Below are 14,535 nucleotides of genomic sequence, written 5' to 3'. Positions count from 1 at the left end.
CATATCTTAAAAGCTATCTGCGAAGCGGACAGGGAGTGCCAACTGCTGATAGCTCCTTGCGCTGTGTTTTTGCCGCTTCGTTCGCATTAAAGTGACAGGCAGCATGGCTCACTTCTGTGGGCTCTATCTTGATAGCGATCGTCTTTCGGGTAGGACGGACTGACAAACAGTTTTCTCATTGGGTAAGCATAGAAATGCTTACACATTTAAAAAAAAAAGACAGACAAGACAAGCAAGAGCACTGGCACTCAACTAGCAACTGATTTATTTGGGGAAGAAGTAAAAAAGAAAACAATTCTTGGTTTGCATATAGGTGCATAATAAGGATGCTACAAGTTGATTAAAAACAAAACTCCGCAGGCTCTTTATCAAAGGTGTCGTCTGTCTTGTCCATGTCATTTTTTTTTCTTGCACTCTTTTGAATTGTATAAGTACAGTTAACCAGCTTGCCCAACAACACATCTTATTTCATGAGACCCTTGACTTTGAATGTTTATAGTGCAGTAACCTGTTTAAGAGCAGCTTGGCACACCCCTTCCTCTACCAGCTGTGCAATTTGTGTGACAGGCCTGCACTGGTAATGAAGCCAAGGAAAGCACAGGTGAAATTATTTGTCACTTAAATTGAAATGAAATCTAGAAATTATAAGGTAAAGGGAAATGGAAAGTGGACAACAAAGCAGCTTGCTATCGATGGGAGCCACATCCTCACCCGCCATGGTTGCTCAGTGGCTGTGGTGTTGGGCTGCTGAGCACGAGGTTGCGGGATTGAATCCCGGCCACGGCGGCCGTATTGCGATGTGGGCGAAATGTGAAAACACCCATGTACTTAGATTTAGGTGCACGTTAAAGAACCCCAGGTGGTCCAAATTTTCGGAGTCCCCCACTACGGCGTGCCTCATAATCAGATTGTGGTTTTGGCATGTAAAACCCCATCATTTTTTTTTTTTTTAGGGAGCCACATCCTCCGCATTACCCTTGCGATTCTGCCAATTGAGCTACGGCAGCGACTGTTCCCATGTCCGCATTCTTGGGTATCTATGTATGTGTACAAGATTTGACCCTGGGAGTGTCAGCCAGCACCACTCATTGCCATGGCAGCAACATCGCATGTGTACGTAATGCGAGGGATGTCAGTTTGGCTCCTACTGGTGGCAAGTGTTTTTTTTTTTTTATTAATTCACCTATATTTCCTTTTACCTTATCATTTCTACATTTCAATTAAAACAGCAAATAATTTCCCCTATGCTCTCCTTGGCTTCATTATCTGTTGGTCTCACACGGTTGTGACTAAGAAAAGTCGGACCTCTCAATTCTCGTTCTAGCCTAGACTAAATTTCCGTCACACCCACCGTTTTTCGCGTCACAGTGGCGGTGGTGGAGAAGCAGCCCTAGACCACATCCTGGCTGGCCTGTGCTCCCCGCTACGCCTGCGCCTCGAGCAGCTGGCCGTTGGGGAGAGCAGCCCGCTGGTGCTGTGCCGGCTGCGGTCGGTGGTGCGCTTTTACGCGACCACCCTGGGCACGGGTACTGCGCTGGCCATCTGTCTGGACGAGGTCGGTGCACTGGCGCACAAGATGTTCCTCAACAGCCTCACCTGCCACTGCACACGGCTCCTCGACAAGGTACGGCAAGGATGCCAGCACATGGGCGGACTTTAGGTCTTTTCGATTTGTTGTCCTGGACTGCCCAAAGTGCGGCTTTCAGCAAATGAGCACTGCTGTATGCAGTGTCTCGGGTAGTCCTGAGCAATCTGGGACAACAAATCGAAGATGCCCTTTATTGTATGAAGCTTCCGTGGCAATCTTGGCTCTGCAGCCTTGGGATATCTGAAATGTCATGGGAGCTTCATTGTGCTTCATTTGGTGGCCACTCTGGTTGCACGTGGAGAAACCTGTGTACATTATACATGGACTGCAGACGTCCAAGTTTACTAATATAATGCCCTCAACGTGAGAGTGAAATGCAATGTCGTTGAGGTTATGGGTCAAGCTACATGCAAAAACATTCATGTACTATCAAGGCTTTGGTTGCATAATGAGAATCTCGAGTGGTTACCATTGACCTTCCTCTATGGTATCTCTCAAAGCCCCTGTGTTTGTTTGGGACATTAAACTCAATTGATTGGACAAGCAGTCATTTAATCACGACTTATTAATGTCCTTGTGTGCAGCGACAGTGGAATTCTTTTTTTTTTTTTTTTTTCAAGCTCGCACAGTGCAGATGAACTGTCTGTGTGAAGAAGCACTTCACAATGTTGAAGCAAGTCATCCAGCCAGGGCATGGAAGAAATGGGTAATGCAATGTGAATAATGCAAAATGCCTTGTCTTGCCAGTGCAGTGTTTTCACCACTGCAGAGTTGTTGGTTTCCAAGCTAAAATTTATTTTGGGCTTTCTTTGTGCTGTGATCAAACTTTCATCTGTTCAACCTTGATAGGTCTGTGCAAATTTGTGTACCTGTTTGATAAGGTATTAAGGGGAAAACATTTCGATATTTGTCTGCACCTTTGAGTATGTTGTAGAGCAAATTTACAGTAGAACCTCGATCGTACATTTTGGGAAAAACGGTAGGAAAAACACACTAAACGGAAAATACATGCATGTTGCCTCACTTTCATTATTTCCTTGCAATTTTTTCCTTGCAGTTTTTCACTTACATGCGTACAATAGAGCCCGTCACTACAGTGGCTTTTGTTTGATAAGACCTTCAAGGTTGGTCAAAGGAGGCTTGGAATATGGACGGTATAAAATTACTGTAGGGCTTGTTCTACAACCATGCAACATGCATATGCCAGATAGAAACCTTGGCTGTTATTTTACTTCATGTAATGTTTTCCCACTCCACCACAATGTTTTCTTTTACCATGAAAGCGCTTAAGAAGCCCAAAACTATGTTTGCTGCATCTGTCCATCGTTTCAGTTACATCATCGTTGTCACAATTTCCTCGTCGCTGTCATGTCACTGTTATTGCGTCATCGGGCCACCTCTTTGTCCTCAGTTACACACGTGCCAAAGGGCAATGAAAAGCAAAACTTTGCCCGCCACAGCCACTGGGAATCTTAACTCACACCCCTGCAGCAATGTGCAGTTGGGAGTAGAACATAAAGCTTTGCGAGTTGGTACAGATTCACTTTCTTGTAGAATTGAGCGCGCACAAGTAACGAGAGCATGGATGGAAAGAACACACGGACAGAAGCGCTGTCCCTTCTTTTGGTGCTCTCGTCGCTTGGGCACACTGAATTCTATTAGAAAGTGCAGTTGGGAATCCTCCTGCACTTCTTGTGTGTCTAATGTACCAGTTCATTACGTCCGTGTCGAAAGTATTGCTGCGCAGCACTGTGTTCCTTCGTATCAAACCGGACATGCTAACCAGTCTGCTACAACGCAATATTCATGCTGTGGTCATTTGCGCAAGGTTCTGTGCTTTGCATAGGCTCTGATAGTGGTGGCATCTGTGCATTTGCTAGGGAGACCACAGCAAACAAGGCTTTACTGCAGAAAAAGTGCTACGTGTATCTGGGAGAAGGACAGCAGTGTCCACTGGGGGGGGGTAAGAGCATGCTGCTGTCGCTTAAAACTAGTTCAGGACCGGATGAATCACTCAAGGTCTGCTGATTTTCTTATTTTAGGAGCGAAGCTCCTTAGGGTGTGGGTCTGTCCCTCCTCTGTAGTATGTAGTAGTAGTAGGTAGCCACGTCTACTTTTATGAAAAAAAAAAAAAAAATTCCGAAAGTTGTGTCCGTAGCGCGGAATCGAACCAGGGACCCCTCGCTTCCGAACGCGTGGCGCTAACCACTACGCCACGAAGCGCACATGGACACACGCACCACGATGACAATAAATACCCAACATTAACGAAAGACTGCGCGTTTCTAACGCGTTTGTGCTAGCGCGTTACGGGCCGTGTAAGACACTGTGGCCCCTCTGCCTTACCCCCGTATTCATAAACGCTCCTCGACTTGAACTTGACTTGCCACCGCCTTGGGCAGCGCGTTCGAAACGCGTTGAAGGCGGTGGCAAGTCAAGTTAAAGTCGAGGAGCTTTTATGAATACGGGGGTTATACTCTCTCAGCAGTCATGTGATGGCGTCAGCAAACGCGGTGCACATTCCGGCATGTGTAAACGGCTGCGTAAGACGCTGTGGCCTCTCCCCCTTACTAGAGAGTACTGCACGTTTCTAACGCGTTTGTGCTAGCGTCCCCTTAAGCAAGAGATGGTGCAATTATAATGAAGGGCGCTGTTATAAAATAGGAATGACGTCACACATGGCGCGTGTCATTGGTGGAAGTCAATCGTTCGATTTAATGCGGCGAGACTGGGCGAATTACACGGAAGATTCACGGTTTACCGATGATTCCCTCCGGAGCTTCGCCCACTCATCATCATTCACCCCGTGGATATGCGGTGTTTTTTTTATTGTCCCTGTACATTTTGCTGGACATGCGCACCATGCCATGCCAACACATTGTAGTCGATATAAAGAATTATATCTGATGATGTTTTTTTTTTGTTTTTTTTTGTTCTTGTGTTAACAAATTTTTTGAAATCAGCCGTGTCACGTAGTATAATTCTACTTTTTGAGCTTGATTACTATCGGAGGCAGACAATATTTGCACGAGAAATCTAAATGAATATTTGAATAATGAATTTTTTTAATTACCTGTTTGACTAGTTACCTTATGGCACATATTGCAATTTATGAATTGTAGCCAGTGACTTGGAATGTCATATCCACTTGGAACGAATTCTTAGAATGACACCATTTTCGAGATATTCATTTTCAAAATTTGCAGCAAAATTAATTGGGGTTTCAGTAATTTTTGAGCTTCAGTGCATGAAAAGTAGGGCTGGGTGAATATTCAAAGTTTTAAATACAAATCAAACACTACACACTAGCCATTCATATTCCTATTCGAAAAGGAACTGTTGGGTGTTTTCAAATATTAGAAGCTAACCAAATATTTCACGATGGCTGAATGTTAGTCTGATTACTGTTCTCCGCCTGCTAAACAAGGTATGGCAAATTATGAGAAGTGAGGCAATGGCAAAAGTTTTCTAAGCAATGCATCAACAAAATGGATAACTCAAGCTTTGTTTTCATTTTCGGGGCGAAAGCCTACATGGCAAAATGTCTAGTCATGTAGCATGTTTATCTTTTACGCTACATCCTTTGATATATTTACATGTGTCCATGTGTCACATGGGCCCTTTTACATGTGTCCAGAGCACAGAAGTCCTTCAGCAGTTTTTTACAATTTGTAATCTTTTTTACCAACCATTTATTTAGTAATTTTTGGACAGCTATTCATACAGCAGCCATTCTTTCATGAAGATATTACAGTAAAATCTCGTTACTACGAACCCCACATTAACGAACTTTTCAGAAATCCCCTGCTGACTTCTTATAGTTTCAATGTAAAAAATATTTCAGTACTATGAACTTCAGAATACCAAACCTTTCAGAATAACGATCGTTATTCAGCTTCCGTGTCATGGTAACAACGCCTCAGTACTACAAACTCGTATTCCTAAATTTGGTATTCTTAGATTTCCGTGTATCCAGTCACGGCAGCCGAAAGAGGAGGTTAGCAGACGACAAGGCGCAGAAAGCGGAGGCCGCAATGCACGGGTCCTCAAAATCTGAGACGACGCCCGATAGAAAAAAAAAAAACTACACTAGCACGCAGTATCGGCGTGTCGGGAAGTGGGGAGGCTGCCTCTCGAAAGGCCAATCGCCCACGCACGATATTCATTCCACGAGTTCCGAAAAAGAGTCGAAAGCAGCATGGGGCAGCGCGACGATCACGCGAATCGGTGACAGCAGCTTGTCACAAGGGAAGCGGCTGTCGCCCGCCCGCGCATACAGGTTCTTTTGTGCGCGCCTTTTCCGTACCACCCAGCCCTCAAATGACACGCTGGCGTGCGTTGCAATGGATTCGCCCCTGGTTCAGGATGGCGCCCTTGCGCTCTACAGCAGTGCAGTGCGCCCGAAGGTCTCGCATGGACAGATATTCCAACAGCGCAGCTCAGTAGAGCAGCGGGACCAGCGGGGCCAGAAGGCGCGCATCGGGTAGGGCATCACCGCAAAATACTTTCGCTCTCGACGCGCGCTTTTTCGTTCCGAGGCAAGGTAACAGTGTGTGAGCTGAACAGTCAGGCGAGCCGTTCTTTCTGAGAAGGTCCCGAAGTGGCGGTTGTCACGCGCAGGACCGTTCAAACACTTGCTGAGGCGACGACGCATCAGGTTTTGCGAGTGAATGTTCCGCCCAGACAAGTGTCGCCTAGCAACGGAGGCGCATCTCTTCCTTCTTTCGCCCTTCTTTCTGCGTGCCTCTTTTGCGCTTTCTGTGGTCGTAGTAGCTACGCGCGCGGAGAAATGTAACCTCTGTACTCGCGGGGTTGCCACACGGTCACACTTTGTACTTTTTGGGCAGTGTCATTTACGCGCGCTTGAGCTTTAAAATAGTTCCGATGTCCGCCTCGAGCGAGACAGTTGCAGTGTCCACGGCAAGGATTGTGAAAATAAACAAACAAGAAACATTGTGCTTTGGAGGCGACATGGAGATTTCTTTTTGTCGGTAGTTTTCTCGGCGTCAGCGTCTGTTTTGAGCGCGTCACTCTTATTACACGGTGCTTCGGTGGTGCGTGGTGCTGGAATCTATGGCAAATAGCAACAACGCGGGCCGAGGGCCAACATAGACGTCTTCGTGGATAGCTCATATGGTGACAACTTATGAACTGATAAGTTAATGGGCGGAATGTTTAATTTTGGGACTTTCACTATAACAACTTTTTAGAATAACGAACCATTTACCGCGGTCCCCTGAAGTTCGTTATATTGAGATTTTACTGTGTTTGCAAACTGGCTGTAAAGTTGTTGAGAAGCTATTTGTACAGCCTTTTTAAAGGATCATGAATGATCTTGTGTTAATTAAAGACTGATCCTATGTCCCTAATAGTTAGGTGTCTTTTTTGCGCTAGTCACTACAAGCGTGGTCTGCGTTTGACTATTATATGTTTGATTCGATATTAGATACTTACTATTCACATTTGATTTGTATTTGAAAAAGTTCGCACACCTCTTAACAACAAGGCATCTTGTTAAAAAAATAAGTGGAACGCCAGTGCATTTTTAGCGCAATTTTGACAGCGCTTATCTCAAAACTGCTGCTATAGTTTCAAGATTTGTTTCAAGTGGATGTGCCTTATGAAATCACTAGTTTCAATTCAAACATTGCAATATGTGCGCTAAAGTAAATAGTTAAAAAGGTGATTAGTAAAATCTTGTAAATTAGTCGATTATGCATTTTGATATTTAGAAGTAACATCCGCCTATTCGAGTGATCCAGCACAATAATTAAATTTGTGCTATATGCCACAGGCCATTTTTAAAAATTTTCTTAACGTTAAAATAAAGCACCTGGTATATATAAGTGAACGATGGAAGTACTATAACCAAATAATAAGCGAGTGAAAAATGTGCATTCTGTTGTTTCAGGCGGAGCTGCCCCCAGGCGACCTGGGTGCGCCCCCTTTTCTACAGCAGCTGCTGTCACTGGTGCGTGAGCTCCTGTCAACGCGCGATGGCTCCCTCGCGCCTGTCGACCAGAGGCAGAAGGACCTGCCCGACATACTTGCTCAGGTGAGAGCTGTAGAGACATTTCAGTCACGATCATTAGACACATTCCATGCGCGCAGGTGCTGCAGAGAACTGCATTGACTTCAAGTTTTTGACAAACGTTTGTCCCAGAGACATGAGTGCACGCGATACGCTTGGCTGCAATGAGACAAAAATTCAAGTAGACTCATTGTAATGTTTCGCTCTCAAATGATATGGCGATGGAGCCAAGGCAGCATTCGGCTTTCCACTGCTAACATTAGTGTTGTGCACATGTGCACTATAATTCCCGCAGAGCGGATCTGTAAATTACATGCATTTGAGCAGAGGGGACAGTAAACACTCGGCTAAAGCTGTCTGTTCACACCATCGAGGTGTGCTTACGTATTTACAGCTGCAGCTGCTCATCCAAGAACAGTCACATCATCCCCTCCAGGTGCCAATTTTGTCTTAAAATTTAATTTAAATACATCTGGCTCACAGCTTACTCGTGGGTCGTGCAGGGCCTGGTGCAAGTCGTGTGGCAAAGCTCTGTGCGCCGTTCCGTGCTTCATGAAAGTTCACACACTTCGTGAACTGCCTTAGCATAGGAAGAATGGGTTAAAAACTTACTCTGGAGCTGAACTTTAATTCATATAATAGTGGATTTTGAATGACTGTAATATAAAGCATTTTTCGTGTTTCTGACTGTACTATTTGTGGCAATGATAACCACATCTATATTGTTTAGTGAAGAGACGAAATGAGGTTTGCAAGCAAAAAATGGGAAGCAAATTGGTCTAAAACGCTTTAGGAAGTGTTTCGCAGAAAGGGAAGTTTCAAAATAGGCCATATAAAAAAGGAACCCGAATAAGATTGCGTTTCGTCATAAAAATAAAGCACTTAATTAAAGGGTTAATATCATAATCATAAACCTATGGTCAATCCTGGATATATCAGACTCAGGTATGTCTAATTATTGTCTATCTAAAAGTTGTAAAATCGCTTTTAAAATCTCATCCAATGTATAGCGATGCACTACGCGCACATCAAACACTTTTGCAAGTAGGTTATGATTAAAATTGGCAAGTGGCAAGTATTGCAATGCGGCATTACTTTACCTAGCACAATTCATCAGCTTCCCAACCTGCTTGTCATTGGTAAGAACAAAGATGAATGGGTCAGAAATCAACTATAGAGCTGAAGTCAAGTAAAATATAACGTCTTACTGATGGATAATGTCTTCGCTGTGTGTACACTAGAGCACAGCTGAATTGGCATTGTACTTCATATAGTGCAGTTCTTGCCTGGAGCCAGTGTTTGAAACATGTTTGTTGCATCACGAAAAGACGTCAACGTAGACGAGACATGCAGGACGAGCACCAGCCTCGATATAATGAAGTTGGTAAAATCGTCAATTTGCTTTGTTATATTGAAATTTCGTTGTATTGAAATACAACCTTTTGTGCAATGAGTACAGTCCCCGATCAATTTTTCTTACACGTAAGGTGGCCGCAGAATTTTCCAAATTATCGAGCAATGGGAAAAAATTAATTTGAATGAGAAAACAATTAATTTTTATGAATTAGGGAGTCGGCGACGAATGATACGGTTTCATGCCATGTCGACGATATCTTCGCACCGGCGGTGTGAATTAAGCGAAGCCAGCCACGTTCTTGCGTGCACTCGGCCCCCTCGGCTAATAGCGTCGGCCGCACTGGAACGACGCTATCATGAAAAGCTCCGGCAGTGGGGAGTGAATGCTTCGTCTGCCTCTTGCTGCAACGGGTCACCGAAACTCAAGATTATGCAACCTCCAGTGCTAAATGCGCGGGAAGACAGCTTACATGCTGCCACGCCGTCTCGGCATGCCAACTCTTTGCACACACGGCACTTTACACTTTAGCTCTATAGCAGGATGCGCAGCTGCGTATGCACTCAGCCATGTGCAGCCATGGCCGAGACTTGCACCAACTTAACCCCCCCCTCCTCATTCCCTCGCGCGCACTTGATTGCATTACCGCAAGCGAGCTCCTCTCCCCCTCTTTCCCTATGCTCGTGCAGCAAGGTGGCACTCGTGAAGCCACCATTTTTCTTGTCTCACCCTGCACACTTTCACTCACACCGAAAGTACAGTGCGCGATAGGATCTTATTGCACTTGGGCTTTATACGGAACTTTATGGGGCCCCACTTCAGTGGTCACTTTTGTCACGCGGCGCACGATTTGATAGGTGCATTTGCAAGCAGCCGCTTGTAATTTATTGATTTGACCCTGTGCATCTATGGAAGTTTCCATTTATTGTCTCAGCATTCCTTTGCAGCAGCAATGAAATTTCGTTATATTGAAATCGCATACAAACACACTTCGTTATACAGTCTGCTCTCATTAAAATGGACCCACATAATCCTGCAAAGAACGTCTATTTTATCCGAAGTCTATAATATCCGAAACGCCTCACTTCCGACACTTTGGTTGCGATGTAGGAAAAAAAAAAAAAACCAGTTCCACCCAATGTGAAATCTTAAACAGCGGAGCTGGGGTTCTCTTGTGTTTGTCTGTGATTTCATGTGATTTTTTGTGACTATCTGTAGGTTTCTCTGATTGTGTGCGAGTTTCTGTGTCTATGTTTGTTTTCCAGTGGTGTTCGTGTGATTATGGGTGTTTTGATTTTTACTGCTTAACATTCCCTGCTAACTCCCGTTCGACGAAATCTCTTGCACTGTCTCTCAAAAGGTTCTCTCAGCACTTGCGTCTTTGTTCTGCCTCTTGCTGGGACAAATCAGGGTTTGCTTTCCTCCAAGTACACTTGACTTACGTTTCTTTCTTGTGTAGCTCCGGATTACTCTTCCGCCGCTGCCCTTTCGCTTGCGCTTCCCTCTTGCATAGCTCCAGATTAGCTTCCCGCCGCTGCCATTTCGCCGCCGAGCGGAAGCTATGGCGCGAAAGCGCGCACGCTCTGATTGAACGCAGCGCCCCTAGCGGTGGTCTAGGAACCTCCCCCCCCCCCTTGCGTGACATTGGCAAGCAGACAGACAGTGCAGCTTCGCCCTACAACAGCTCCGCTGTTAAAAAAGTCACAGTTTCGCTCGAAAGGCGAAGCATCGATTGCGACAGCAGATTAGTAGACAGCTATACGAAGCAAGGATACAGTCAAGTCCCGCTACAACGAAATTCACGGGACACGCGAAAAATTTCCTTGTGGCGGAACTTCGTTGATGTGAAATTCGTTTGTATATACGTACGCCAAAGGGCAAAGCCGCGAACAAAACCGAAACCAATCTTCGCGATGGTGTGGGGGCAAAGGTTGAGACGTACCGAAGGCAGTCGATAAAGTGTTAACTTCACGAGAGAATGCATTTTGCGCCGCTGTTACAGCATTTTTCGTACATTGCGGCCGACGCCTAATCCAACGTGTGTGCCCGGCCGATCGCGAAACACTCATTTTGCGGCACATGCACCGTCGCAATGAAGCGGTTTGAATTATCACAATTTCACTGCATATTTATGACAATGTCAGCAAGCGTAAGTTTTATTTCCAGAAGTCGGTCAGCCTGAATTTCTTACGCTTCACGGCAAGCAAAGGCGTTACGCGAGTCTCACAGTTCGTTAAAAGAGCCATCGCAGTCGTGGGTTCTGATAACTTTTCTGATGAGGTGAAAAGGATCCACTACTTTCAAAGTAGTCGCCGGAGTCAGTGTGTCTAGCAGATTGTCATTTTCCCCAGACGACAAGATGTTAGCATCTTGTTGACAACAGCAGCTGCGGTGCGGCCGCTCGGGCGCTATCTTGAAAGCAATCTGTGATGTGCACAAAATGAGCGCCCGCACGGGCCTCATCTTCAAAGCGATCTGCGACGTGGGCAAAGTGCAACTAGTGCCGGTAGTGTCGTGTGCGCTGTGCTTTCGACGTTTAGTTCGCGGTGAAGCGAGAGACGGCACAGAAGTCAATTCGCTCGCTGCTATTACCGCGCCTTCTCATTCCAGCATGTTGGCACCGAGTTTCCGCAGTCATCGAGCGAGATGGTTTATGTTTAACTGTGCGCGCGTGACACCGTGCTCGGTAATTTAGTTAGCGGATGTTTACAAGTTTACACGGCCACTAAAACTACTATCTTTAGTTCGTATAGCTGTCTACTAATCTGCTATCGTAATCGATGCTCGCGATCGATAATCGAACTGTGAGATTTTTTCCTTCCGCTTTCTGCCTCCGCAATCATATATGCCTTCTCAAGAGAGAGAAATTAACGCTTCTTCGTTGGCGTAGCCATTTCAGACCACAGAAAACGGCAACGATTGCGGTGATCCCCTGCAGTCTCGCGCAGGCTCGCGATGACCACACGTGGCCATGGATTGCAGTGACTTAAATCGGTACTTTGAATTTTTTTTCGTTCGCGAAAACCTCGTTCAAGCAGACATATGATCGTCACAGCTTTGGAAGGGCCTTCTAATTTGACTACTCGACAGTTCCAATTTCAATTCAGTCCCAGTTTCGTTCTCGAAAAGTTCGTTGAAGCGGAAATAGTACCGAATAAAACGCCTTCGTTATCAAGGGACTTTTTTTGTATTACTTTTTATGGGCAGCTGACGGGGAATTGGAAAATCTTCGTTCTGGCGGAAATTTCGTTGTAGCGGCATTCGTTGTAGGGTTATTCGACTGTAGTAGTTTTATCGGCCGTATAAAGTTGTAAACATTTGCTTACTAACTAAATTAACAAGCATGGTGTCATGCGCGCACAGGTAAACATGAGCACCTCTCGATCGATGACCGCGCAAAGTCGCTGTAAAAACGCTGCAGTCAGGAAGCACGGCAGCAGCAGCGGGCGAACTAAACGTTGAAAGCACCACGCACACGAAGCTACCGGCACTAAGCGCAATTTGTCCTTTCACGATTTTCTGGCCGCGCGGCACGGCGGCAGCTGCCGGAGGTGAATGCACTCTCTCTCGCCTTCTTCCCCCCCCCCCCCCCCCCCCGTGCCTCGCACGATTGAGAGAGACGATGCGATGCGCTTCCACCCCGCCTTCCTCATTCGCACACGCGCAAGATTGAGCCACCATTGTCGACTGACCCTCGCAAGTCTCTTGCCATCCCGTGTCGATACAGCAAAAGTACGCTTTATACACTCAATTTTGTTAAAAACTGCCGCTAATTTCGTCCGCCGTAGCCGATAGTCCATTGTAGCGTGGTCCATTAAATGCGAACTTCGTTGCATTACTAAAATAGATAGCGCAAACTAAGGTTGAAATATGGTCCGTTATGTCCGAAAGTCTGTTGTACGCATGTCCGTTGTAACGAGTGTAGACTGTATTGAGGTTCTAAATACATAGTGTTCTATGGACAAGAGGTTATGAAAAGTTGAATACTTCATTATATCGAGAATTTCGTTATAATGAAGTTCGTTATATCGAGGTTGTACCAGTTAAACCTCCTTATAACGAACCTCCATATAACGAAGTTCTATTCCCCGCCGTTACTCCATAGAAGCACATCTATTTGAGACCTCTACGTAACGAAGTGACAGCGGGGGAGACCCCCTCGAACTAACGAATTTTCCCCGCCGACAACCTGTAGATTTCGCCCCAAATTTTGTCATTTTGCGCGAGCAGCAACCGGAAGCACCTTCTCCGCCGCGACGTAATGCGAAGCGGCAGCGTCGCGCTTGGCACGCTCGAATTCACGGCGACTGCGAGGCGAGCCTGCATCCCTCGGCCCGGCGATCTTGTCGCCACGGGCGTAACCTTTCCCCCTCCCTTTATTCAAACCTGATCCCGCCGCTTGCTGCAGCTGGCCTAGCCCGCCAAGCCGGCACTCTCCTTTTCCTGTTGATGTTGCTGAAGGAAAAGAAAACATTCTGGTTTTTTTTTTTTCGTTTTTTCAACGCACTGGCAGCGCCACTCTTTGGTTACTGTGCAAGTCTCTGCACAGCTGGACTCGACTCCACCCGCCGCACGCGGAGGAGAGTCGAGTCCGGCCGTGGTCTCTGCGCTTCACTTTACTAACCTGACACTAGGCGACACTATACGACGCCATCGTGTCGCTCGCTCTTCGTTTCCGACGCCTCGCGCTTGTGCGAAACGACATGCGTCCACGCATCCAGTACTTGGTGTGACATTCCAAGGATGAGTGCTTCGACAAAGAAATGCAAGATATTGACCTTGTCTGCAGCTAGCTTTGAAGACTTTTAGACTTTTTCCACATCGCAGATCGCTTTCAAGATACGGTGGCTGCCACCGAAGTAAACGCCTCCCTTCCTCGCCTCGGCCGCCGTGCCTAACGCGGAAGCGCACTTCCCCGCCCACCCTTCTCGCTCGCGCGCGCGAGATTGAGTCGGCTGACCCCCGCAAGCTTTCACTCGCATACACAGCGTACGGCACGCGGCGACGATATTGCCGTGTTTGGATGGTACTTCAACGCGTCGTCCACGGTGACGGCACAAATGCGCTTCACAATAAAATGTGCGTTTGCGCGGTTACTACTCCGATAGCGACAGTGAATTCACACCCCCTACCGGCAGATTCTCCAAGTTACCGGGAACTTATCTCGAAGACCATGCTGTTGTGCGCGGCAATCGGCTACAGCTGTACGAGCAGGAAATACGTCATGTTGTAATTACAAGTTCACTATCGCTGGCAACTGTCGTCCGGGCGTCGCAACTCGAGAATCGAACGTCTGCGCACATGAGATATTGTCGATTTTATGCCTGTGCATGTAGAACAAGAAAAATAATACGCACTAACCGTCTGGTGGGCAATGAGCGACTACGGCTTAAGCGGTCAGCCGATACATGGGGTTCAATGGGGGCTGGGTGGGGTAATCTTTGTGACTACGTTTAAACTGCAATTACGCATTAAGTGGGTACGTATTAACGAGGTTTGACTGTACTGTCTTACTTCGTATAGCTGTCTGCTAATTTGCTGTCGCAATCAATGCTTCGTCTT

At 46.3% G+C, this 14,535-nt stretch overlaps 1 protein-coding gene across 4 annotated transcripts in view; it reads left to right on the top strand.

Moving 5' to 3' along the window:
• LOC119437395 (conserved oligomeric Golgi complex subunit 6) overlaps positions 1–14,535 on the top strand; it is a 93,112-nt gene that overhangs the window by 8,118 nt on the left and 70,459 nt on the right. For 3 of the 4 annotated variants that reach the window (XM_049660497.1, XM_049660498.1, XM_037704425.2), the window contains exons 4-5: positions 1,369–1,624; positions 7,500–7,643. In XM_049660497.1, coding sequence (XP_049516454.1) covers positions 1,369–1,624; positions 7,500–7,643 — 400 coding nt within the window. The remainder of the gene's footprint in view (positions 1–1,368; positions 1,625–7,499; positions 7,644–14,535) is intronic. The other variant, XM_049660499.1, reaches the window with a different exon arrangement.

The sequence above is a fragment of the Dermacentor silvarum genome, chromosome 1 (genome assembly GCF_013339745.2).
Source record: "Dermacentor silvarum isolate Dsil-2018 chromosome 1, BIME_Dsil_1.4, whole genome shotgun sequence".
Lineage (NCBI taxonomy): Eukaryota > Metazoa > Arthropoda > Arachnida > Ixodida > Ixodidae > Dermacentor > Dermacentor silvarum.
This window is presented reverse-complemented; position numbering and strand designations above follow the sequence as displayed.